Source organism: Zootoca vivipara, chromosome 10 (assembly GCF_965207765.1).
Source record: "Zootoca vivipara chromosome 10, rZooViv2.hap1.1, whole genome shotgun sequence".
Taxonomy (NCBI): domain Eukaryota; kingdom Metazoa; phylum Chordata; class Lepidosauria; order Squamata; family Lacertidae; genus Zootoca; species Zootoca vivipara.
In genome coordinates, this window is record NC_142593.1 from 11,911,554 (window position 1) to 11,939,419 (window position 27,866).

The window sequence follows — 27,866 nt, forward strand, 5'->3', positions numbered from 1 at the left end:
ACGAGGCCGCTGGCTCGGGCGCTCCTGAGTCCTGACCCCAGCCGCTTCTACGCGGCAGCAGCAAAAGAGACGTGCGGCCACATGGAGAGGCGAGCGCCCGAGCGGGAGACGCGCTCTCTGCAAAGCTCTGCACTCACTTCATCCGCCCGACGGGAAAGCGAAGTGGGGAAGAGAAAAAGAGAAAAAACCGAAGCGGCTCTTTTTCTCTTCCCCACTTCGCTTTCCCGTCGGGCGGATGAAGTGAGTGCAGAGCTTTGCAGAGATCGCGTCTCCCGCTCGGGCGCTAGCCTCTCCATGTGGCCGCATGGCTCTTTTGCTGCTGCCGCGTAGAAGCGGCTGGGGTCAGGACTCAGGAGCGCCCGAGCCAGCGGCCTCGTCTCTTCCTCGCCATGCCAAGGTGGCCTGCCACCCCGCCGCCTGGCACGGTGGGACGCTCCTCCTGGTGCTGCTGAGCGCTCTGTCCGTGTTGCTGGGCGCTCCCCCCGGGCGCTGCTGGGCGCTCCGCGCTGCAGCAGCCGGTTCTGGGCGACAGGCTAAAATCACTTCAAATGGCATTTTTAAATGCCATTTTCCCTTCTCAGGGCTGACTTCGCTGGGCGCGCGCTACACCTGAACCAGGAACAGCTGATTTCAGCGCTACAGCTGATCTGTATCTGCATGTGCCAGAAAGTGTCATGTGTGATTGCACAGAGCACCAAGCCTTAAGACATCCCCTGAAAATAAGACACCGTGGTTTTTTTTGAGGAAAAAAAGTTATAAGACGGTGTCTTAAAAAGGGGGAAACACGGTACCAAATGCCAAAAAAGTTCATATCTTCTGGACCCATGGCTAATCAATATTAGGAAAGTTAAATATTTAAGCGACAAACTATATTTCCAATCGTGTTGCCAGAAATAGCTATGAACTACAGTGGTACCTCGGTTTACAAATAGTCCTGTTTACGAACGCCTCCGTTTACGAACGCCGCAGACCCAGAAGTGTTTACATCCGGGTTCCGTGGTGTCGGATGCGCATGCGCAGAAGCGATTTGCGCATGCGCAGAAGCGTCCCTTCGGGGAGCGAACGCCTCCGTTTACGAACGCCTCCATGGAACGGATCGCGTTCGTAAACTGAGGTTCCACTGTACAATGAAATTAGCATTAGACAATATATATCTTAATTGGGAACCCTCCTTCATACGCTTTTAAGAAAAAACCCACAACATAACAACATATATCCTGTTTCCCCTATTTTAAGACGTAGTCATAAAATAAGCCATAGCAGGATTTTTAAGCATTCAAGGAATATAAACCATATCCCGAAAATAAGACATAAGTGATAGGCGCAGCAGCAATGCCGGCCGCAGCAGCAGGAGGAGGAAAAAAATAAGACACCCCCTGAAAATAAGCCATAGTATGTTTTTGTTTTTTTTAAGGAAAAATAAATATAAGACGGTGTCTTATTTTTGGAGAAACACGGGTACCTAGAAGTGGGACCTGTAACAAAATGTTGCAGCGTGGAGTGCTCTGCTTGGGGTTCCACCCAGATTCCCATCGGCTCTCCCAGTACACTCCACTTCAACCTGCAATCCAGTCCCCCCTCAGGTCAGTCAGCATTCTAAGCCTGCTGAGCATTCTCAGTTCTGATTGAATGGGAATCCTAAGTTGTCTTTACTTCTGAAAGCCTAAGGGTCGCCCTGAACCTGCTAATACTTATTTTTTGTCTGTGGATGGTGCCATTTTGGTTTCAAACGGATGAACACTTGGAGAATGAGTTCAGTATTACGATACAGGATTAAGGTCCTATATAGGGTAGGACCTGAACAGGGTAACTGTGCCCCTGAAAGACCAGATGCACAGCCTGGGAGTCATTTTGGAGTCACAGCTGTCCATGGAGGCACAGGTTAATTATGTGTCCAGGGCAGCTGTCTACCAGCTCCGTCTTGTACGCAGGCTGAGACCCTACCAGCCTGCAGACTGTCTTGCCAGAGTGGTGCATGCTCCTGCGGCATCTAGACGGGTGACTGGGAGTGGCTGCCGAGACCACATAACACCGGTCTTGAAAGACCTACTTTGGCTCCCAGTACGTTTCCGAGCACAATTCAAAGTGTTGGTGCTGACCTTTAAAGCCCTAAATGGCCTCATCCCAGTATACCTGAAGGAGCGTCTCCACCCCCATCATTCAGCCCAAACACTGAGGTCCAGCTCCGAGGGCCTTCTGGCCATTCCCTCACTGCGAGAAGTGAGGTTTCAGGGAACCAGGCAGAGGGCCTTCTTGGTAGTGGCGCCCTTTCTATGGAACGCCCTCCCATCAGATGCCAAGGAGATAAAGAACTACACAACTTTTAGAAGACACCTGAAGGCAGCCATGTATCAGGTAGTTTATAATGTTACATTTTTTTAATGTTTTTGTATATGCTGGAAGCGACCCAGAGAGGCTAGGGCAAACCAGTCAGATAGGTGGGATACAAAAAATAAAATCGTTGTTGCTGTTGTTGTCGTCTAGAAGCTTTTAAAGGTACATTATACCTTGCCACATATGTACTGAAGCAGGGCCGTCTTAAGCATGTCGGGCGCCCGGGCGCCGTGGTGCAGAGATCGCTCCGGCGCAGCCCCCCGCCCTGTTTCTTGCCATGGCTGGTGGGCGGGCGCAGCGCGGCACCCCCCTGGCAGCACGGCGCCCTGGAGCCCTGCGCCACCCAGCCTTCCCCTAGAGCCGGCCCTGTACCTAAGCCTCTTAAACTGACAAAGCATGATGACAGAACCTGTTTCCAAGCAGGAGGAGGATTGTTAGCAGATTCCTCCATAAATCTGACAGGGGTTGCTTTTGTAGTGGCACATGGTCGGGAAAACTATTAAATGCACGACTGGAGCAGGATTTCTAGAGTCTGAGATTCTGGGATGGGTATTGGGAGTTTTGTGGGTATTTGAATCCAAATTCACCCAACTTTTTCCCAGTCAATAGTTCCCAGTCATCTCTAATAAACATGCAAGCATGAAATAACTGAACATATATGGGTGCTTGATACAAAGAAATAAAATCCTGACTCGAAAACGGAGAACATGAAACAGCCATGAAACAAAAGCTGAACAATGGACAATTCAACTCTTTATTGATATGTGTGTGAGTAACCGAGAGAATAAACACACATTCTCCTATAAATTTCTGTCTCCATGTGGCCCCAAACAAGTTTAACCTTTTGGGGTGGAAAATAAGAACTTACAGTATATCTGAGTCATACATTCTGGCTGTCCTTCAGGCCCTTTTGATAAATGAGATAATACTCACACTTGACAATATTATGAATTTAGTTTCCAATTCTGCAGTCTTATCTCCTCAACCCTTGAGATACAATACAAGCAAATTTTTGCAATTATATAAATGGATGCAAAATACATTCAGATATCTTGAAAGGGAAAGGGAAACATTCCCATTTAATATGAAATTGAGATAAATTATGGCCAAGTACAAATCATGAAGTACAAACCAATTCATATTACAATGATTACTCAAAAATAACATCTTCAGAATCTGATTTAACTTGAGTTTTTGGGTAATAGTAAAATAAACTGGGTAAAAGTTAGAATTATAGGGATGCAAGGCTGTTTTCTGCTAACATTAAGTGTTTATCGCCATACCAGTACAAATACCATCTCAATGTAGTGCTATATTGCCCTTCTAAAATGGAAAACCTGCCTGCAGAAACAAAGCAAGACAATTTTGTCAAAATGAAACCAAATAAAGCACAATGCTTGTCTCCAAAGATCTCTTCAATCGTTCTGAAAAGTAAAGAAATGAGATGACTTCCATCTTCATTTAATGGTTCTATTACTGAGCCTTTTGCATCAAAAATAACTTAGGGCACCCAGTAAATAAATCACAAGGAGTACTTACTGGAAATTGTGGTTCGGACTGTGTGTTGGACCTATAAATGAATAAACAGAAATTATTAAATAGCTCTGGCTCTTGGAAAACAGAATTAAAACAAGTACAATCTTTTTAACAATGATTTTTCCTCAGTGTAGGGGGGAAAAGTATTTTCCACCCCACTATTATTTTGTGTTACTTTCAGAAGTGCAAATCAGTAACTTATAACTGCTGGATCAAATATGGCAAATGAGGTTTTGTATACACAAGAAAGCATCTCTCCTATTGGTCAATGCAACATTCTCCTGCTAAACACTATTAAAGCTAATTCAACCGTTAAAACACGACTCACAGGTACTGCTGTATGACCTTTGTTGCAAAAACAGATAATTACAGTGGTGCCTCGCTAGACGAATTTAATTCGTTCCACGGGTCTTTTCTTATAACGAAAAATTCGTCTAGCGAATCCCATAGGAATGCATTGAATTTTTTGAAATTTTTTTTTGCCCATAGGAACGCATTAATTGAATTTCAATGCATTCCTATGGGAAACCACGATTCGCTAGACGATTTTTTCATAAAACGAATTCGTCTAGCGAGGCAACCTCCGTTCGAAAAATCCTTTCGTTAAGCGGAAATTTCATTAAGCAGGGCATTCGTTAAGCGAGGCACCACTGTATGAGATGCTGTGATTTGCTGTCGCTCGAGGTTCAGGTGGCCTCAGTGTCCTGGAGTGCCTTCCATCAGCTTTGGCTGGTGGCCCTGCTACACCCCATCTGGACAGGGATAGCCTAACTAACTAAGCTCTGGTAACCTCAAGGTTAGATTACTGCAAAGGGCTGCCTCTAAAAACAGTTCGGAAACTTTGGCTAGTGCAGAATTCAGTGGCCAGGTTGCTCCCAGGAGCAAGACGGTTTGAACATATTACACGGATCCTGGTCCGACTGCACTGGCTACCAATTAGTTTCCGGGCCCAATTCAAAGTGCTGCTTTGGACCTATAAAGCCTTAAATGGCTCAGGACCACAATACCTCAAAGACTGCCTCTTTCCATATGAACCTACCCAGACCCTGAGATCATCTTCTGAGGCCCTTCTTCATGTGTCTCCTCCTCAAGAGGTCTGGAGGGTGGCAACACGAGAACAGGGCCTTCTCTGCAGTGGCTCCCCATCTGTGGAGTTCTCTCCCCAAGGAAGTTTGCCTGCCACCTTCATTATACACCTTTAGGTGTATACACTTTTATACACATTATACACCTTTAGGCGTCAGGCAGAAATGTTCCTTTTTAAGCAGGCTTTTGGTTGATCTGATTTACATCCTATGCCCTTTTAAAATGTTTTTTTTTAGGGGGAGGGGGCTATTGGGTTGTTGTTTTTATTTTTATTATATGTTTTGTGGTTTTATATCTTGATTTTATTCTGTGAACCGCCCTGAGACCCCAGGGTATAGGGCAGTATATAAATTTTAATAATAATAATAATAATAATAATAATAATAATAATAATAAATAAATAAATAAATCACTTAAGTCACCTGTGGCAATTATTATAATAAATAGGCATAGAGGATACAGCATCCTTCATTGTTAGTGCCATTACAACAAAGACTTCAAACTGATCTGTACCCCAATGCAAAACCCACTGTGCAACTTATTACTTCAGTCAATACAGTTTTGGGGGATATCCTCCGTACAGTAAAATGCACACCTTGATTTTTAGCCAAGAGTCAGCTGCTAGCTGCTACAGGCATCATGTGCAAAGATTGGGGCCAAAGATATGAATACCAGATGGGGAACAGCTACTTAATTTTTCTGGCCAGTGAGAACAGAATGAGTTCAAGCAGTACTGTGAAATGTGAAGTAATGGAAGTTTGCCTCTCTGTGCCTTAAGACTAAACCTTATTTCACATTTGTGCTGTTCTCTGAACTTCATATTTACAGACCGTTCCATCTGCATCTACTTTCTTTTATTACTAGTAAATGGTATCAGGTTCAACCCAGACCTTTTGTGCTGAGGAGGAAGCCTCAGGCAAGGACTTTATTGATTTTCTTTCATGTTGCAATTTATTTTCTAAAAAGAAAAAAAGAAAATGGGGGGGGGGACACCCAGTGAATTAATTTCTCATTTTGTGATTGTGAAAACTAGGAGCTAGTCTATAAAGCAATAAACCCAGCTATAAAAGCCACATTTTAAAACAAAGTGACTCACCCAGCCTTACAAACAGAACTCCTGTTGCAGTGATGGTCTTCATCCCATTTGTAGCCACGCATTGATAATACCCAGTGTCAGTGGTGTCGAGATCTTGGATTCGAAGTCGCGAGCCATAGTCTGTTTTCCTTATGGTGATCCTTCTTGGTTCTTGAACCACTGGCGCATCGTTTTTCAACCACCTGACATTTGGCGATGGATTTCCTGCGACTTTGCAGTGGAGAATTGCCGTCTGGCCCTGGACTATGGTGATATTGTTGACTGGTTCCAAAAAGGTCAAAAAGTAGCCTGAAAAGGGGAAAAGGTCAAAAAGAGATCAAAGCTGAGCTGGGATAAGCAACTGCCTGGGGGCACTTATTTATGAATAGTTTAAGAAAATCATTTCAGGTCTGTGGTTTTTAAAATTAAGCATTATCTGTGCAGATAGAGAGGTGATTATCTGAGACCTGGATTGACAGTTCTCTGCTTCTGTAGAAACAAGTTTAACCAAAAATTTGATTTGTCACTTGAACAGAAATCCTCACGCCTTACTTCAACGATTCATGACAGCGTTGGAAAAATTAGGAAGCTGGTTGTTTCAGCTTATAATTAGCATGCTCAAAACATGCTCTTCAACAAAAAGTGGTTACTTACAATATTCTGTTACTTCCTATTAGCAAACACAAAACTAAGCAATAAAATGAAATAATTTAAGCCTAAAGTACAGTATACATATATGGTAGTTCAAATCATTGCTAGTAAAAAATAAATTTTTCAGTTGCAAATGATTGTTTTAATATTTTTATTCAGCTTTGTGATTGAATTTGCTCATAGCACATAACACCCTGCCTTTTACAGTGGTGCCTCGCTTAACGAACGCCCTGTAAGACGAAAGTTTCGCTTAAAGAAAGGATTTTTCTAGCGGAGGTTGCCTCGCTAGACGAATTCGTTTTACAAAAAATTCATCTAGCGAATCACGGTTTCCCATAGGAATGCATTGAAATTCAATTAATGCATTCCTATGGGCAAAAACAAAATTCAAAAAAATTCAATGCATTCCTATGGGATTTGCTAGACGAATCTTTCGTTATAAGAATAGACCCATGGAACGAATTAAATTCGACTAGCGAGGCACCACTGTATAATTTTTTGAGGCAGAAAGTTCTTCCCACTCACAGAACACTATTGCAATGGATATAATTTAACTACCACTTCTTTGGCTTGCTTTTGCCTATTGTTACCTGCTCCTTTTCTAGTAAACAATGTGCCCCCTCCATTTTCTTTATTCATCCTTTGCACACCTGCTGAGTTGCTGGGCTATTTCCTAGTGATGCACAAACAAGCTCTGCAGTAGCAGGTCCTATGCCAAATTCCTACCACAATTATCCTTAAAACCCAAATCAGGGGGAAATAGGCACCCATGATTCATATATAAAAACAACTGGAAACTATATAAAAACAATACCAAATACCATCAGCTGGACAACGCAGTAAAAAAGAGGCCCCTATCTCTTACACACCCTCATTAAAAACAACCTTTAAAAAGTTATTACAGCCTACCTAATTGATAAAAAGGAGGGGGATCAGCATATTAAAAAGGTAAAGGACCCCTGGACAGTTAAGTCCAGTCAAAGGCGACTCTGGGGTTGTGGCTCTCATTTCGCTTCCAGGCAGAGGGAGCCAGCGTTTGTCCACAGACAGCTTTCCAGGTCATGTGGCCAGCATGACTAAACCGCTTCTGGAGCAATGGGACACTGTGACAGAAGCCAGAGCGTATGGAAATGCAGTTTACCTTTCTGCCACAGCAGTACCTATTTATCTACTCGCACTGGTGTGCTTTCAAACTGCTAGGTTCACAGGAGCTGGGACAGAGCAACAGGAGCTCACTCCATCGCATGGATTCGAACCGGCGACCTTCTGATCGACAAGTCCAAGATGCTCAGTGGTTTAGACCACAGCGCCATCTGTGCCCCGAATAAACAAGCACACAATCACTGATAGGTCCACCCGCCATTGTGAGGCTCAAAGCAATGAAGATGATGCCTCCCCAGCTGTTGCCATTGGCTGTGGGTTTCTTGTGATGTCATAAAAGCACTTGGCAACTGAGTGGATATAAAGGCAGGCCAAGGGGAAAGCCTTTTTTATATCCAACAGGACACACCTGGCAATGGATGTGACATTCAGCACTGCCCAGGTTTCTTCCACTTGGAGGAGGCAAAGTGGTGAATGGAAGGAGGCAATACTCTGGCAGTGGGATGCTAGGGAGTGATAATAAGGCAAGTTTGCTTGCTTGAAGGCTGCTGGTATCTGTGATTAGAAGCTGGCAGACGTCTCATGATGGACCTAACAGCGGCTTCTGGCACAATGGGACACTGTGACAGAAACCAGAGCACACAAAAACGCTGTTTACCTTCCTGCTGCCATGACCACAGTGCCGTTTACCTTCCCGCTGCTGCGACCACAGCGCTACCCGTGTCCCTGGGATCAGCTCCACAACTCTAGCCACCACAGAAAAATCCCTATTTTTTCTGCTTCCAGCTTATCCTCTCTTCCTGGAAGGCATATATGTAGGGCTTCGGTCACCATATGTAATTCACGGTGCAAGTAATAAGATCAACGGAAGGACAAGCAAGTAAGGACTCAGCAACGGTCTCACACACATCATGATCGTCAAGGCCTAGAACAAGGGTAGGAATCTTGTGGCTCACAGGCCAGATTAGGCCACTAGGCCTCCATATCTGGCCCACAAGGCTGTGGACCACCTGAGTGGAGGAAGTAGAGATGCTACTGGGCCAGTTGGGGGGGGGGGTCCAGGCATTGCTGATGACCTGCTAGTTGGCACCTGCCAAACTGATTGTCAGGGCTTCCAAAGCGCAGTGCATGGAGCTAAGCAAGCTCCATCTGTGCAGGCAAAAACCGGTCACCTAGCACCATTGTGATGGCTGGTGATTAACCGCGCCAGGGTGGCAGTGGCGAATGAGGAATTGGCCTGCCAGCTGAATATAGTTCCGCATGCCTGGATTATTATCAAGTCACAAATTTTGTTGATTTATTGGAAGTTTTAAAGCAGAGGCAGTGGCATAGGAAAGGGGGGCGGCAGAGGGAGTGCATCGCCCCCGGCACCATCTCTGGCAGGGTGACAAGAGGGCACCCCACGGAGGTGCCATCTTGCTGCCGCAGCCGCGTACAAAGGATCCTCCGCTCATGGCTACACCCTCTGATGCCACTGCTTCATCCGCACAGCAAGGACGGAGGGGTGGCAGGAGCAGCAGCAGCCGGCGCAGCAGCAGTGGCAGCGGCAAAGGCCACCGCCTCCCCAAGGCACACCATCGCTGCCTGCGTCTGCTCTTGCTCTTACTGCCGCTGCCTCAGAGTCCCCGCCACAGTCTCGGGCAGAGTGGGGTGGGGTGGGGGAGGCAAGTGTGGGCAGAGAGAGGGAAAGAGAGAGCTTGTCTCTCCCTCTCTCACACACGTGATGCCTGACTCTTCTGATGGAGTGGGGCAAAGGGCTGGGCGCGTGAAGCAGAGGGAGCGAGCAGAGCCGCGCAGATGTTTGCGGCGCCATCAGCAAACCGCCCATACGGGCGGTGGCTGCAGCCACAAGCAGGCGATCCTGCCACCATACGGACGGTGCACGCATGAGCCGTACATAGCAGCGCTGTGCATGCACCGTATGGTCGGTTTGCCCCACCCCCACCCCGGGTACCATTCATGTTTTGTTCGCCCCTGAGCAGAGGTTGGATGGTTAGCTATCACAGGTGATTTAGATGAGATTCCTGCATTGCCAGAGGTTGGATTAGACCAGTGGTTCCCAACCTTTTTTTTTTTTTTGGCCATGCCCCACCTAAGCATTTCTAAAATCCTGACCCCCCCCCACCCCGGTGACATATAATTCTTATTATTCAAAAAATGAAATCCTATTCATGTGGAGGAAGTTTAAAAGGCCATTCGTTGTAATAACTCATTCTCGAATTGCCCCCCTTAAAAATGAATTGCCGCCCCCCGTGGGGCATGTGCCCCATGTTGGGAACCATGAGATTAGATGGTCCTTGAGGTCTCCACCAGCTGTATAATTCTATGATTCTAGAATGGTCTTAAGCTGTTGGGCAGGCAGACCGCATTCAGTTTGGTGGCCATTCCATTCTTCAGAGACATTTCCAAAGTCTCACAGTTCATGACGATATTTGCATGCTCCCCCACTGTACTGAACAATTCTCTCAAGAACTTATTTCCGCCGTCAGATGTGTTCGGCTTTGCTTTTTGTTTCTGCTGCTGTTATAAAAACCTGATAAACTACGTTTGCATTTACAGGCTGTTTACATATCTAATAGCTCCAACAAAATCCATCAAGTACCGTAAACCAGGTGCCCAAATGTGTATCTAATGTAGCCATTTCAAATACAACACATGGATTTGCACTTCATAACACAGCTATCCAGAGGAAGCAAACAAATTTGTCAAAAAAAAACACCCAACAGCAACAGAGCAGCTTGCAAAATAAGGACAAACAGGATCGGAATTGAACACATCCATGCTCGGCTATAATGAAGACTGCCTTAAAATGAATGCACCATATTTTAGTTTCACTGCGCATCAGATGCTCGACAGGTTGATTCAGACAGGATAGGTGTGTGCTACGCAGCCAGAAAGCACCCAGGCTGGCAGAGAGCCGAGCGCAATTATTAGAATGTTCCACAGTATAACATTCCAAATTGCAATTCGTGCTATGAAATAGCTTGTAAAGGGAAAGGCCTGCGGTAATCAAAAAGTTGTTCTTAAAAGGGTGTTCTGTTCCGAGATGCTGGAGCAATGAGGAGTGCATGTCAGCAGTAGCTTTAGGAACATAAGGCTCACTTATTCAACTCTCAGATGTTTAAAGATAAGTAAGCATACACCAGAGTATCTGAAGTTCTAGTAAATTAAACTCAAATCACGGCAGAGTAAATTAAACCAAATTTTAGAGAAGCTTTTCTTGTTGGAAACATTTCCTAACAGATCACTTCGTTCCTTCGTGCCCAGCGCTACTCGGGATATTTAGGTATAGTGCAGTTTGCCCCCCTCCCTCCCCCCCCAAAGAAATAGCAGCCAAAGATTTGGGTGGTGGTTGAGCTGTGCAAAGAATGTCTATATAAAACTATCTTTCAATTTCCCCCAGCTCATTTCTTGGTCGGTGGCATTGGGTGGGTGCAAGGCACAAAGCAGAAGAGAAGGTAACTGGTTAAGGTGGGTTGGCTGAAGAAGGGATAGCATATGAGTCAACTGCTGGAGGCAAAAGCACTGATGAAAATGCTGGACAATTTTGCACACGCCACAGAAAATTCAGCAATAGCAGCAAACCTTGAGGAATTTTGGCAAGGGAACTTGCTGGCTTCAGGAATACATTTGGCCCATTATTTTAAAGCAAAACAGCCTGATTCACACTTCCCAGGATTATAGTCAAATCAGAATGCAGTTGTCCTTCAGTTCTGACACTTCTCCAAATTCTGCGCTGCAGTTATTTGCTCAAAAAGGTACAAAGCTGTGTACAGTGGTACCTTGGAAGTGGAACAGAATCTGTCCCGGAAGTCTGTTCGACTTCCAAAACATTCGGAAACCAAGGTGTGGCTTCCAATTGGCTGAAGGAAGCTCCTGCAGCCAGTCGGAAGCCACGTTGGACATTCAGGTTCCAAAGAACGTTTGCAAACTGGAACACTCACTTCCGGGTGTTTGGGAGCCAAAACCTTCGGCTCACAAAGGCGTTCGCCAACCAAGGTATGACTGTATTTTAAAATCCGTACTTTATATCAAAGTGTAAGAAAGAAAGAAAGCTTATTTTATAATACAAGTAACTCACAACTTTAACTTTTGTGCATTCAGCTTTACACACTTACCAAAAGAATAAATAAATAAAATCTTACGATGAAGGGCGGTATATAAATTTAATAAATAAATACATAGATATAAAGGTAAAGGTAAAGGGACCCCTGACCATTAGGTCCAGTTGTGACTGACTCTGGAGTTGCGCACTCATCTCGCATTATTGGCCGAGGGAGCCGGCGTACAGCTTCCAGGTCAGGTGGCCAGCATGACAAAGCCACTTCTGGCGAACCAGAGCAGCACACGGAAACGTCGTTTACCTTCCCGCTGTAGCGGTTCCTATTTATCTACTTGCATTTTGACGTGCTTTCGAACTGCTAGGTGGGCAGGAGCTGGGACCGAGCAACGGGAGCTCACCCCATCACAGGGATTCGAACCGTTGACCTTCTGATCAGCAAGCCCTAGGCTCAGTGGTTTAACCCACAGCGCCACAGTCAAATTCAGGCTTCCTCAAACTTGGCCCTCCAGATGTTTTTGGCCTACAACTCCCATGATCCCTTGCTAGCAGGACCAGTGGTCAGGGATGGTGGGAACCATAGTCTCAAAACATCTGGAGGGCTGAGTTTGAGGAAGCCTGGTCAAATATAACCCTTTCTATAATCCACACCTGTTTAGCCATATTGGGCCACTATGTCATTCTTCAGAGCTGATGTTTTGCTAAATGTCCAGACACTCAAGACTCCCATAAACAACAACCTCTCTGTTCTGGTGAGTTCACCGTTCCCTGAGTTCCCTATGAACTGCAGACTTTGCAGAAGGCATGAAATGAAATCAGACCCAGCCCCCATCACTAGGTCCACTGAAACATGCAGAGTATTTGGAAAAAGGCCAGAGTCTTGCTTAACATCGTATGGGGCTCTGGAGAAATCAAGAAGCTGCAGGAGGTCCTCTTGCCGTTTCCCCTCTTTCTCCAATGTGGTATTTGGAAAGTTGGAAAGCAGATGAAAAATTGTGTCACCTCTTCCCAGAGTCTTCTGCATATACTAGAAGACTTGGGGAGAGGTCCTGTGTTGGGTTCTATGTCTTTTGCAGGATTAGTCCAGAGAGAGGCTGAGCCCTTCCCTTAGCTGGTCCCCTGTACATGCAGAGTTTGGATTTGATATCCCACTTTATCACTACCCAAAGGAGTCTCAAAGCGGCTAATATTCTCCTTTCCTTTCCTCCTCAACAAACGGTCTGTGAGGTGAGTGGGGCTGAGAGACTTCAAAGAAGTGTGACTAGCCCAAGGTCACCCAGCAGCTGCATGTGGAGGAGAAGAGACACAAACCTGGTTCACCAGATTATGAGTCTACCACTCTTAATCACTACACCACATGGGTGTGAGACAGGGAATCAACCACAGACAATGTCTGATTAACAAGTCAAGCTGAATCTTGGGAGACTCCTGGAGATACTTGTATATCTTTGCATATTCATTAATTTTATTCAAGGTAACAATTTGCAGGTTAATTTTAAAAAGTAACCATAGCAATAGGATATAAAATAAAATAAAATGTACTGAAGATAGTAGTAAAAACTTAAGTATAGAAAATCAATTTTTTTTGGGGGGGGGGGTTATATCAAGTTGTACCTTGGAAATTGAACAGAATCCGTTCTGGAAGTCCGTTCAAATTCCTATACGTTTGGAAACCAAAGCGCAGCGGAAGCCGCGTCAGACGTTCGGGTTCCAAAGAACGTTCTCAAACCGGAACACTCACTTCCGGGTTTGTGGCATTCGGGAGCCAAAAGTTTGACTTGCAAGGCTTTTGGGATCCAAGGTACGACTGTACTGTACAATCAAACCTTGATTCTCGAATGGCTCCGTTTTCAAACGTTTCGGCTCCTGAACGTTGAAAACCCAGAAGTAAATGCATTGGTTTTCAAACATTTTACGGAACCCAAACATCCAAGACAGCTTCTGCTTGAGTGCAAGATGCTCTTGCAACCAATCGGAAGCCACCCCTCGGTTGTCGAAGGGACTTCCGGAACATATTACATTCAATAACCGAGGTTTGACTGTAATAGATCTTATTCTAATGGCCCCTGCTAAAAACCTTTATTATTATAGTTGGTGGTATTATTATTATTATTAAAATTTGAATACTGCCCTCCATCCAAATATCACAGGGCAGTTAAATACAACATGAAAACACACAAAAAAACACTAGACTCTTAATCTCAAGGTTGTGGGTTTAATCCCCACATTGGGCAAAAGATTCCTGAATTGTAAGGTAATTGGCTTGATGATGCTCATGGTCTCTCCCAAAATAGATTCTCTGATTCTATGAAATCAATATCCCCCCCTCCTATGGGTTTCATCTGTTCATGAATATCTATGTTCCACACATCACATTTGTGCACATGGAAACACCATTTTGAAACCTCCCATTTACTCACACAAACATATACCAGCCGACATCCAAAAACATGACATCCATTCACGTTCGTGCCCTGGCTTCAGTCCACAAATATCCACTGGCTTCTGTTGACTATCTTCCAAAGGTGAACTTCCATCAGCCGACATCCACAAACATCCGTCTGCTTTAGCCTTGTAGCCTCCACCAACTTCTGAATTCAAAAGCCACTGGCTTCCATCCACCAATATCTGCCAGCTTCTCTTAGGTCCATCATGAGACATCCACCAGCTTCCAACCATGGATACCAGCAGCCTTTAAGCAAGCAAACCTGCCCTATTATCGCTCCCTAGCATCCTACTGCCAGAGGATTGCCTCCTTCCATTCACCACTTTGCCTCCTCCAAGTGGAAGAAACCTGGGCAGTGCTGAATGTCACATCCATTGCCAGGTGTGTCCTGCTGGAAATAAAAAAGGGCTTTCCCCTTGGCCTGCCTTGATATCCACTCAGTTGCCAAGTGCTTTTGTGACATCACAATAAACCCACAGCCTTGTGCTTTGAGCCTCACAATGGTGGGTGAACATATCAGTGATTGTGTGCTTGTTTATTCAGGAAGCGGGTGGCGCTGCGGTCTAAAGCACTGAGCCTCTTGCCCTAGAGGCTTGCAGTTTTTGCTCTCACCTGATCCTCTTGATTTGCTAGTGTTTCTCAACCTTGGGTCCCCAGCTGTTATTGGACTACAACTCCCATCACCCCCAACCTCTGTTCCTTCTAGCTAGGGATGGTGGGAGTTGTAATCCAACAACAGCTGTGGACCCAAGGTTTAGAAACACTGTAAGGACACAGTAGCAATGGTTGAGCGACCCAGCATGGACAATAGGAAAGGGGTAATAACCTCACTTCTCAAATCTTTATAAAGAGTGCACATGAGCCACTGACTCAATACTGCCATCTCCACAGGGACATAACCATTTTTCCAGTGGTGAAAAACATAGATCATTAAACAAATCCTTCAGCTGTCAGGTTTTGATAAGGCTAGTATTTAAATAAACTATTTTTACCTTTATGTGTTGGAACTGGTCTGTCATGTCCATCCATTTGGCCTAAAGGATCATCAGAATCTGGTATTTCCATTTCACCTAAATAAATAAAAAACAAACAAACCACTTAACACAAAATCTAGTTCAGATACTCAGCTTATCTTTTTCCTCTGTCACTAGGATGTTATTTTGACTGGCAAATTTGGTAAGCTACAAAAATGCACATCAAAATTTATATCCATTGTCTTCCCGGGAGATCAGATCTTAGCTTTTATTGATGACAGTCACCTCTTTTCACACCAGAGCATTAAGATTTATTTCCAAGAACAGGTAAACAGAACAAAAATCCTGAAGTATGTGTCTGGTAAAACGCCCCTGCTATTCCAATATATGTGAGGTTTCCTTCTTTCTCATTTCCAAAGGGAAGGGGAACTCCATGTTCCTGGAGTCAGAAAAAAAGGACATAGTATTTCATTGTGCTTTGGATTTCTTCTAGAAAAGGGCCTTGGAGTGACCATTGTTTTTGAACTACCCAAAACATGTTTGCAGAGGAATTGTTTGATGCACATACAGGTCTTTACTTGAAGAGACTGTGGTAGTTCCTTATGCCTCCCCCCCCTAATCTTCCATAAGTCTTGCACCAAGTTCAAGGGGAACGAACAAAATGCAAAAACAGAGAACTTTTGTAACTCTCTCTACTTCTGTAATCCTGGTATAATCTAACTCTGGATTGTCATCTACCTGCCTGTGTCGTCATCAATACCGCAAGACATTCTTTGGATATAATGCTCTAGGAACTGTACAGACAAAAAGCTAAGCTCCAAGAAACGGTTATGTCATGAGACTGCAATCTGGATATGGAAAGAATGCTTCTTTAATTAGTTTTAGAGCCTTATTATTTAACTCCTATCTATAAAGGGGGAATGGTGCGGGGGATCTGAGTGTTATTCCTATCCACTATCTGAGCGGAACATGCAACAAAATTGACCGGTTGCTCTTGAAACACACTGGCCAATGGTTCCTTCATTTGTACAGAATCTACTGGCTACAGAAAAGCGAAATTTAGAATTATCAGGAATTGACAGTGTCTACACACCCAAATCGTAATTCCTAAATATAACCCTCAATTTGTTGATTTAAACACACACACACACACACACACACAGAGAGAGAGAGAGAGAGAGAGAGAGAGAGAGAGAGAGAGAGAGAGAGAGAGAGAGAGAGAGATTTGTTGCTTAGAGAAAATTCAAATTCCTTTCCCCTTTTTCCCAATTCTTTAGCTATTTAGAGAGGAATCCTGGAGACAGAGAAACAAGAGGAGTAAATTGATGACCAGACACAGGGAGGCTATCTCATTTCCCAGCTCCCACCCTCCTGCATTCCTTCCTGATTTCTCAATCCCTCAAATCAAGATGGAAAGAGAAAAAAGCATTTGCTCATTTATTTATTTTTTTAAAAGAGGAACTTTAATAATAGCTTTGTGATATTCCTTCTTGAGCGCAGTGTGTTTATTTCTAGCAAAAACATCTATCCCCATATGTGCCTTATCAGTGGATAATTACAAGCCACAGAAAGATTTAAAAAACCAACAAAAAGCTGTATGAATGAGCTGCATTAAATTTATAAGATCCTCTTTACATTATGTAAATTATACATCACAGGCAGGCATGTCATTACAAACTTTTCCCTTTAAAATTTACTTTTAGAAAAAGAGACACTGACCTAGAAAAGTCACCTTCAAAAAAATCTATCCTCTCTTAAATTTTAGACCAGACGTTTTCAAATTGGATGTCAATGCAATGCCAGACTTTGGTCTGTGTGTCATAAAGACCACGAGACTTTGCCTGTACATTTTTTGTGAAAAACTGCCAATGAACCATCTGGCCCAACAGATACTCCTTTCCTTTCATAGCAGCGTGTAACATTTAAAGCATTTTTAGATGTTTCAATAACTACCTGTGAATCCATTTCTTTCTACTGTTACCAGTACTCCTCTCACAGGTTTTTCCCCCCTTTCCAATTCCCGCAACTTAATCTGTGATCCTCTTTTAGCAGATGAAAATAACACTGGAACCTCCTAACTCTTCAACAAAGATGGGAAACGTCAGATTCAGGGGCCGAATGTGCCTTCCACACCCCTTGATGCGGCCCTTGGAATGTTTCCCATGTCACACACCTCAATGACCAAGCTTCACATTCTGAGTGATTTTGTCTGACTGGAATGGGTCCTTGAATGATGCCTCTTGCTTGTCTGGAAGGAGGACAGAGTGCAAAGAAACTAGCCTACTCTACAAAGGTCAAGGTTGCTCGAGTTGCTCCCCACTTTTTTGCTTTTGACCCCACAAACAAAATACACTTCCTCATTTGCACCTGGTTAGAAAGTTCCATAAACCCAGGGTCTAGTCAACGACTCAGAAATAGCCATGCAGTGAATTACAATCATACAGTGGTAGCTCTACTTACGAATTTAATGTGTTCTGAACGCACATTCGTAAGTCGAAAAAATTTGTAAGTCGAATCCCATAGGAATGCATTGGGAGAAAGAATTCGTAAGTCGAAGCAACCCTATCTAAAAATTCTAAACAGCATCCAAGATGGCGGACGGAGCTCCATTCGTAAGTAGAAACATTCGTAAGTCGAGTCATTCGTAAGTAGAGGTACCACTGTACCTCGGTTTAAGTACGCCTCGGTTTGAGTATTTTCAGTTTAAGTACCGTCTGGAACGGATTAATCCACTTTCCATTACTTTCAATGGGAAAGTTCGCTTCAGGTTAAGTTCGCTTCAGGTTAAGTACGCTTCAGGTTAAGTACGCTTCAGGTTAAGTACGCTTCAGGTTAAGTACAGACTTCCGGAACCAATTGTGTTTGTAAACTGAGGTACCACTGTAATACAGTCCAAATCCTTACCAAGATCTGACTCAACTCAACTCCCATGCCAGAAAAAGTCATTGCTTATCCCACAATGGAGTCATGGACTTTCCTAATTTGGCAGGTAAAAGGTAAAGGTAAAGGAACCCTGGACGGTTAAGTCCAGTCAAAATCGACTGTGGGGTGCGGCGCTCATCTGGCTTTCAGGCTGAGGGAGCTGGCATTTGGCCACAGACAGCTTTCCAGGTCATGTGGCCAGCAGGACTAAACCAGTTCATTCTCACAGGCACATATCCAGTTCAAATATTCATTCTTCCCATCATGCTTCGTTATTTCCTTCTTAAGTTTTTCAGCATGTAAGCTATACAAAGCCCCTTTTACCAATATCAGAAGCTCAGCCATGATATTCCATCACCAAATGACTACAAATCAGTCTGTGTGCTAGCAGAACAAAACCCACAGGTAGTGTTCAGCGGCACAAATGACCAGAGCTACTGTGGAACTCGGTAACCAGGATGTCGATAACCTTCTTCGAAAATCTGGCACAAGAAAGGATCCTTCAGAGCTAAACAATCGATGCAATAAGCCCACCAAGGACCCCAAACGCAACTTGCTGATAATTTCTTTCTCAGACTTTTATCTGCAAGATAGTATTGTGGGATATCATCGTTCTCCTTCAATGGTTGATTTATACTCCGGTTGTAAAATCCACACATAGACAGGTATGTGAAATGAACTGCTGACCTTTTTTGGGGGGGGGGTGCTTGGCAGTTAAAGTGAGCTGATGGCCAAATTTGACACGGCAGTTCCATTTCATTACCCAGGCTGAGTTAGGCGAAACAAAGGGATGATAGTTGCCACATTATGTGGATGAAAAACTTCAATGGATCCTGCAGCAGGCACTGGGGAGCAGGGATGGGGCACAGCAGTCTCAATAATATTCTAATACTAAACTCATATGTCATATATCCTCTCTTTCTTTCTTTCTTTCTTTCTTTCTCTCTCTCTCTCTCTCTCTCTCTCTCTCTCTCTCTCTCTCTCTCTCTCTCTCTCTCTCTCTCTCTCTCCCTCTCTCTCTCTCTCCCCCTCTCTCTCTCCCTCCTTCTCTATTTCTATGTGTTTTGTCCACTTCTATCCTACTTTTCCAAGGAAAGCTTGGGCTGACTTAAAATAATTAAAGCCATTTTTTAAAAAAACAGCCAACAGTATATTCCACAAACAAGAAACAAGTACAGTATGAGAAACAAATCCAGCAGCATGTTATTCATTTAAATAATTGAAAAAGCCACGTAAGTCCCAAAATGCCTTCCAGAAAGGGTGAGTTTTGCAATCTCTTTGTAAAGGTCAAGAGAAGAGGAGGATTTTTGAACCTTCAAATGGAACACATGTCAGAGTTTCAGGAACACAGCTGTAAAGGCCATGCTGGTTCAAATCATCTTGGAGGAACCTCAGTGAGTGGACTCAATTCAGGGAGAAATGCTCTCCAAGATATGCCCTAAGCTTTTAAGGACTTTTTAAGGTCACATAGAATCACTTTGGGCAATGATGCCAACTGGTAACAGTCACTCTTACAAGCTGGGGTTCCAATGATGATGATGATGATGATTTATTTATACCCCGCCCATCTGGCTGGTTTCCCCAGCCAATTTGGGCAGCTCCCAACAGAATATTAAAAGCACAATAAAACAGCAAACACTAAAAACTTCCCTAAAGAGGGGCTGCCTTCAGATGTCTTCTAAAAGTCAGATAGTTGCTTATTTCCTTGACATCTGATGGGAGGGCGTTCATGGGCGTACCCAGGATCAAAACTAGGGGGGGCAAGGGGAGGGGCCAAGGCACGGAAGGGGAGGGGCCACAAAGTGGGCGGGAACGGCGAACTCGCGCTCCGCCGGGCTGTGCCCCTCCCTAGAAGCAGGGCTGGTGGGCGGAGGCGGAGCCCAGCCCAGCGGAGCGCGGGTTCAGCGTTCCCGCCCGCTGCGCCGCGCTCTCTGGTTCCCCGCCGCGCTTGGCCTTGCCAGAGGGCGCGACGGGGAGCTGGAGGGAGGGCGCAGCGCGGCGGGCGGGAACGGCGAACTCGCGCTCCGCCGGGCTGTGCCCCTCCCTAGAAGCAGGGCTGGTGGGCGGAGGCGGAGCCCAGCCCAGCGGAGCGCGAGTTCGGCGTTCCCGCCCACCGCGCTGCGCTCCCTGGTTCCCCGCCGTTCTTGGCCTTGCCTGAGGGCGCGCCGGGGAGCTGGAGGGAGGGTGCGGCGCGGCGCGGCGGGAATGGCAAACTCGCGCTCCGCCGGGCTGTGCTCCGCCTCTGCCCACCAGCCCTGCTTCTAGAGTAGGGCAGCTGCCCTAACTTGCCCCATGGTGGGTACGCCCTTGAGGGCGTTCCACAGGGCGGGCGCCACTACCAAGAAGGCCCTCTGCCTGTTTCCCTTTAACCTCACTTCTCGCAGGGAGGGAAACCGCCAGAAGGCCGTCAGCGCTGGACCTCGGTGTTTGGGCTGAACGATGGGGGTGGAGACACTCCTTCAGGTCTACTGGGCCAAGGACATTTAGGGCTTTAAAGGTCAGCACCAACACTTTGAATTGTGCTCAGAAATGTACTGGGAGCCAATGTAGGTCTTTCAGGACTGGTGTTATGTGGTCTCAGTGGCCACTCCCAGACACCAGTCTAGCTGCCACATTCTGGAATAGTTGTAGTTCCCGGGTCACCTTCAAAGGTAGCCCCATGTAGAGTGCTGCTAACTTTTTGTCTGCAAGCTGGGTAAGAATAGTGAGAGTAGTGTGGTTCGGGACCATTTACATAAACTGGTGCAAAACAGGGAAGCAAGGTGGATGGTGGTAGGGCAGCTTGGTGATGTGACAGTGGTGAGAATTGCAATGGTGAGAATTGCAACTGCAAGGAGAAAGCTGTAGTTCATCTTTCCCCATCCTGATACCTCCCATAAATTGTTGGGACTCCAACTTCCTTCAGCCCCAGTCAGCATGGCCGATGGTTAGGGATTTCTATTTAACAAAAAATTATATAGTGTTTGTTTGTTGTTGTTGTTGTTTAGTTGTTTAGTTGTGTCCGACTCTTCGTGACCCCATGGACCATAGCACGCCAGGCACTCCTGTCTTCCACTGCCTCCTGCAGTTTGGTCAGACTCATGTTGGTAGCTTCGAGAACACTGTCCAACCATCTCGTCCTCTGTCGTCCCCTTCTCCTAGTGCCCTCAATCTTTCCCAACATCAGGGTCTTTTCCAGGGAGTCTTCTCTTCTCATGAGGTGGCCAAAGTATTGGAGCCTCAGCTTCGGGATCTGTCCTTCCAGTGAGCACGCAGGGCTGATTTCCTTCAGAATGGATAGGTTTGATCTTCTTGCAGTCCATGGGACTCATATAGTGTTTGATTGCAAGAGAAACTCTGAATGATGATGGGAGTTGTAGCCCAAGAACTTCTGAATCACTCCAGGTCATGACTATTCTAGACTTCCCCTCCTATGTTTTTGCTGCTGTTTTATTGCGTGTTGCATCAATTGTGCTCCAAACCATCTTCATGCTCAGCATGTCTACTTGTGGGCTAATTTGGAAGTAGTGGGTAAAGGTAAAGGAGCCCTGGGCGGTTAAGTAAAGTCAAAGGCGACTATGGGGTGTGGCACTCATCTTGCTTTTCAGGTTGAGAGGCCTGGTGTTTGTCTGCAGACAGCTTTCCAGGTCATGTGGCCAGCATGACTAAATCATTTCTGGGACAACGGAACACCATGATGGAAACCAGAGTGCACTGAAACGCCATTTACCTTCCTGCTGGTATCTCTTTATCTACTTGCGCTGGTGTGCTTTCGAACTGCTAGGTTGGCAGAAGCTGGGACAGAGCCACGGGAGCTCATCCCGTCGCGTGGATTCGAACCACCAACCTTCTGATCGGCAAGCCCGTGTTCTACTAATCTGGTAGTATTGTTTTTGGTCAGCTGAAGGGCAAATCGGCAAACACCTGAAAATTGGAGCAAGCGTGAAATAACACGAGCCCCACATAAACACAGTTAAAAGACTTCACAAACTATGTCCCTCATTTTTGCTCACCACTATGAGAGTGGTGGTGCTGTGGGTTAAACCACTGAGCCAAGGGCTTGCCAATCAGAAGGTCGGCGGTTCGAATCCCCGCGCCGGGGTGACCTCCCATTGCTTGGTTCCAGCTCTTGCCAACCTAGCAGTTCGAAAGCACGTCAAAGTGCAAGTAGATAAATAGATACCACTACAGCGGGAAGGTAAACGGCATTTCCGTGTGTTGCTTTGGTTCGCCAGAAGCGAAGATGAAAATAAATCCCACTTGAGTTTAAATAAGCAGATGTATGTCCAGATGAGAGGTGGGAAATGCAGTGATAATCCTCAAATCTACTGTTCATGTGGACAAATGGAAGAGGTGGTGTGCTTGCTGGTAGTGGTCACAGGTCTATAAAACAATTTTCTGGAGGGGCCACATGTGTAGGTGAACAATGCATGACAATAAATGAAAGTATCTTTCAAATTACTATCATCAAGCTCTCTATTATTTCCTTGGCTGCACTCTCGTTCGCCCCACCGTCAGTTATCAAGGTCTGTAACTCCTCAGACAAAGGAGCCACTGTAGGTTTTTAATTCAGCTGCCAATCTAATTACTTTGGCTGCGAAATGCAAACTGCTTTGGGTTGCTGAATCATACCCTTTCATGGGAATTCATCCCCCAACATCTGCAGCTCCTGGCAACAGATATCAAAAAAGCGGCAAAGGGTGTTGAAATGTCTACAAAGAGGCAGTTACTGCTGCAGTTTGCACATCCCTTTCACGGTGGTGCAAGGATAGGACCTGCACTGTCTCCACAACTTACAGTTCCTGCCTGGAATGAAAAGAACAGGGACAAATGGGCAAGTCGGAAGACTTCCTGTTTAAACTACACGATAAACACACATGTAGAGGCATTTTACTTCCTTCAACAAGCAAAACTAATGACTTCAGTGTCAAATTATTTTTTAACCTCAACGGGGTGGGGGAGACACTTTCACATTCGTCTCATGCTGAATTCAGAGTAATGGCAATCTTGCAACACGGAAACCAGGAAGACTGAAGCCAAATGACGTCACCCGGACCCAGCTGGCAATGTGACCCAACAAAAGGATTTTGAACCTAAAATGGACTTTTCTAGCAATTAGGTCTTCTACAAAGTGGCAGGCCATACGTACACACTAAAAGCCCATTTTATCACAGTGCAATCCTATAGATTCAGAACATAGGAGCCAACTCCTAGGGGGTGAGGTCCCTTTGCGCCCCCCCCCATAAAATATCTGATGGACACCCCCAAGTTGATGGACATTTTCAGTCAAATAATGTGTGTGTGCTGCATCATGTGATCAATTATGCTAGGGCAGGGCTTACTCCCCTACCCCAATATTTTATTTCAGAAGTACTGCTCCCAGGTACGTAGGTCCAGTGTTGCAGCCACAGCACAAATTAACTATTTTAAATTAACTATTACCATTAAAGCATTGTATAACTTCATTCTTCATAAGCAGCCCTTAAAAACAGAATGTAAGGAATGTCATTACTGTGCTATTTTCTATCAAATGTTACGTTCATTGAGATTGAAACCAATACAAAGGCATGTGAATAATATCAATAAATGTAATTTTATATTTAAAAATAACACATTGGGCAATGAAATTCTGATTAGCTTTGGGACAGGGGAGTACATATTGTTTCTGCAGAAGGCAGAATTTTGCTTTCTTTCTTTTCTTTTCTTTTTTAAAAAATTCTTACCTTTGGAATGCTACACTTTATCAGTGCAGTTCCCTTTGGCAAAGAAACTCTAAATGAGAGAGCAAAGGCTCTTGGGGAGTTGATCTGAGGCTCAAGGCAATGGCTACGCCTGCTGCTATTGAGACTTGGCTGACATTCAACAAGGAAAATATGGACAGCCTTCCTAGACTAATAAAGCAAGAGTGTGTTGAAACATAAGAAAAAGGCTCAAGGAGACTAGGGCGTCCAATGCTCCCTTGTCCTCTTGTACCAGTAAATTCTGGTCCTAGTTTTCATGAAACCATGGTTTGTCATTTTGTCTGAACAGGGAAACTACGGTTTGATCCTGGTTTGCAGGCAAGCACAAATCACAGATGGTTCGGATGAAAGAGCAAACAATGACTTTATGTAAACAGGCTTTAAAAAGATATTAAACTCATCATGAAAATGAAACAGAATGGAAGTGAAACAGTCTAGTACAGGGGTCAGCAAACTTTTTCAGCAGGGGGCCGGTCCACTGTCCCTCAGACCTTGTGGGGGGCCGGACTATATTTTGGAAAAGAAGAAGAAGAATGAATTCCTATGCCCCACAAATAACCCAGAGATGCATTTTAAATAAAAGGACACATTCTACTCATGTAAAAACATGCTGATTCCCGAACCGTCCGCGGGCCGGATTTAGAAGGCGATTGGGCCGCATCCGGCCCATAGTTTGGGGACCCCTGGTCTAGTAAGGACACTACATCCCATAAGACTCAGCTCAGGTATAAAACCAAACTATGGTTTAGCACTACAAGAAAATGGTTTGTGCTTGAGCACTCCCCATGCTCTGATTCAAAGGGAGTCGCTTCTCTTTAGCAAAAAACATTATTTGCAGGTACAGTAGTACCTCGGAAGCTGAACAGAATCCATTCTGGAAGTCCGTTCAACTTCCAAAACGTTCAACATCCAAAGCACGGCTTCTGATTGGCTGCAGGAAGCTCCTGCAGCCAACCGGAAGCTGCGGAAGCCCCGTCAGACGCTCGGCTTCCGAAAGAACATTCAAAAACTGGAACACTCACTTCCGGTTTTCGATCGTTCGGGAGCTGAAACTTTCGACTCCCAAGGCGTCCAGCAGCCAAGGTACGACTGTACTGTATATCCAAACCAACAAACTATGGATTTCTATCCAAGCCAGGATTGTAAGTCATGGCTGACTTTGGAAGGTAAGAGCAAGCCATAGTTTGCCAGTATGCTTTGTACTAAAAAGGAAGTAGCAGTCTTGAATTGGAGTGCATGAGGGCAAGAAACGACACAAAGCATGCTCACACAACCCCATGGAGGAGTAAAACACAACCTGTTTCTCCCTTAATTCTGACTGTAACTTTGCTCCATTTATTAACTTCACAGCATAGTTGATGGCAGGAAACTTAACTGTACTCAGCTGCGTTGTTGGTTTATTTGCACGAAGCTGTGCTACATAGCTTGAGATAGCCATAACCACAGTAGCAACATCCAATGCCATACACAGGTTGGGTATCCATAGTTTGGTAGCGCACTGTAACATGCCCTGTTCTCTGGAGTAGGTTTGCGAGTTCCCCGTGCAAGTTCCACAGGAGAAAAGAAACACCCGTGCATTTGTTTCTGCCCTGTTGATTCCCGAGTAGGCCCTGATTCAGAGAAACACAAGTCCCATTCAGAACAGAGGATGAGATGTAGGCAAATCTTAAATAACTCCTGATCACAAAATACTTGGGGAATATGGAGAGTGTCTAGTTTCTGGACTGCTGGGAAATGACCACATGTTACCCTCATGTTACTCTTAGTTGTAGGGTGGGGCGAAAGGGGGTCCAGAATGTCATCTCAGCCATTCAGCTGCTCTAACTAGGCATGTCTCATTTGAAAGGGAAAATATACAATTTCTTACAGAATCTCAGTAATTTTAAGGGAGTTGATCAAGGGAAGTTGATTGCAGGGGATATCAATCTGCTCCAAGCCCTTATTTACTTTTGAAGTATTAAATATACCGTCTAGATAACCGTTAGAGACGTCTACTTGTAGAAGCCACATCTGTTGCTGATCTTTAGCTTAGAAATAACATAGTTAAAATATGAAGTTAATGAATGAAGATCAGCATTAAACTGCACGCTGAAATGAATATTTTCCTTCACAACAGATGGTAAATGTTGGTTAAGTATTATACCAAATAAAAATCCTTCCTGAAAATGAGGAAACATTCCAAAAACATTTCATTGCCTGGGTTGTAAATATAGTGCACAAAATAGTACGGCTGAACACACCTGCAGCTCAAAGCACACCAAGAAACATGATAATTAACCATGACATTATTGCATGATTTATTACTTTACTGCTTCTGGCTGTGAGAACAACGCAACAAAAAAACAAAAACCAGTCTCTCCAAAAGGCTGAAAATAATAATAGTTTATTGGCTAACACTCCATAAATCTGGCGAATAAATGATTTTTCAATATTCCCCTTTGTGTGAAAAAGAGCAAGTATAAATATAGTGTATAAGTAGTATTTGCTGTCTCATAGTGAAGCCTTTAAGGATAAGGATAACTAGATTATATATTTTATTTTATTTCATCTGTTAAAAAGAACCCTACTATTCCATAAAATCCATTAAGCAGGGCTTTGCTTTTGAAAAAAAACTTAATCTGAAAACATTTTTTAATTATTATTTTAAGAATGCAGTAACATGTACAAAAAGCAAAAAATAGCACACAACTTTTAAAACACCCCCCCCCTACATAATCCCTGTTGCATGTCTAAAATGCAAAGTGTAACAATTGATAGATTGACGCTTCCCTGACTGGTATTTTGAAAACCCAAAATCTTCAAGCTCACTGGGGTTACTCCCACCTCCAAATTTTCTACTAAGTCCTTAAATTTTCCTAACTCAGGGACATCAAATAAAGTGTTTAGTTTACAAGCCTGCTACATACACACACTTAGATAAGATGAGGGCAAAGGATTATGCGGCCACTGAATAACTTGGTATGGTATCTTTTCGAGAGCTGCTCCACAAATATTTGGAACTTGTTTCTCCCCTCCCCCCCAAAAAACCCCATAGAGTTCTTCATAGAACTCTAACCCAATGGTTGCCATTAATTTGATTTTGAATTGATTTTAGAATGTATTTTAATTAATTGACTGTGCAATTTTATGTACACTGTGCTATTTTTATCTGTTGTTAGCCACTCTGAGCCCGGCTTTGGCCGGGGAGGGCGGGATACAAATAAATTATTATCATTATTATTATTATTATTATTAGTAGTAGTAGTAGTAGTAATAATTTGATTCTTTGATTCTGTGAAATGCAGCCCAGTGAGGACCAAGCAGATTCAGTAGCTTTGGAATGTAGAGCAGCGGTTTGCATTTTGCTAATTATGGTGTTATGGACTTCCTGGGTGGGTGAGGCAGATCCCCAGGGTCCATGAACCACCAATTGGAGAAGGAGCATCTCTACCCCCATCGTTCAGCCCGGATACTGAGGTCCAGCTATCTCTGCACTGTAAATACTATGCGCAATAAAACTATTAAAGACAGAGCAGAATCGGGCGTCTTTACTCAAGAGTAGCCACAACAGCACCGTTACAGTCTGGTACTCAAATCTCACATTTACACATAATATCCAGATTTGGGAGAGGCAGTATTAAAAAAAAAAAAATCACACTCACCACACTTTCCATAGCAAGAGTAACGAGTGTGTGTGTGTGTGTCTTCCTGCCAGAATAGAAGCTGAAGATGGGGGGGGGAGAGATATTGGCAACTTCTACAATGGGTCCTGCCCCCTCTTTCAGCTCCAAGATTGGGGAGGGAAATTTAAGGAATTTAAGCAGGCTTCCTTCCCATCTCTCTCTTTCCGGCAAGAGATTAAGGCTGGGAAGGTTGCTGTAGCTGTAGCTCTGAGATGAACTACAGTGGTACCTCTGCTTACAAATAACTCTACTTACGAATGTTTCTCCTTACGAACGGAGCTCCGTCCGCCATCTTGGAT

General features: G+C 44.5%; 1 protein-coding gene across 1 annotated transcript in view; it reads right to left on the reverse strand.

The window, feature by feature from the left end:
* Window positions 1-27,866, reverse strand: part of ROR2 (ROR family WNT receptor 2) — a 160,584-nt gene that overhangs the window by 37,784 nt on the left and 94,934 nt on the right. Inside the window, exons 2-4 of the mRNA XM_035099905.3 lie at window positions 15,282-15,359; window positions 6,053-6,340; window positions 3,874-3,904 (exon numbers count right to left, since the gene is read on the reverse strand). Coding sequence (XP_034955796.2) covers window positions 3,874-3,904; window positions 6,053-6,340; window positions 15,282-15,359 — 397 coding nt within the window. The remainder of the gene's footprint in view (window positions 1-3,873; window positions 3,905-6,052; window positions 6,341-15,281; window positions 15,360-27,866) is intronic.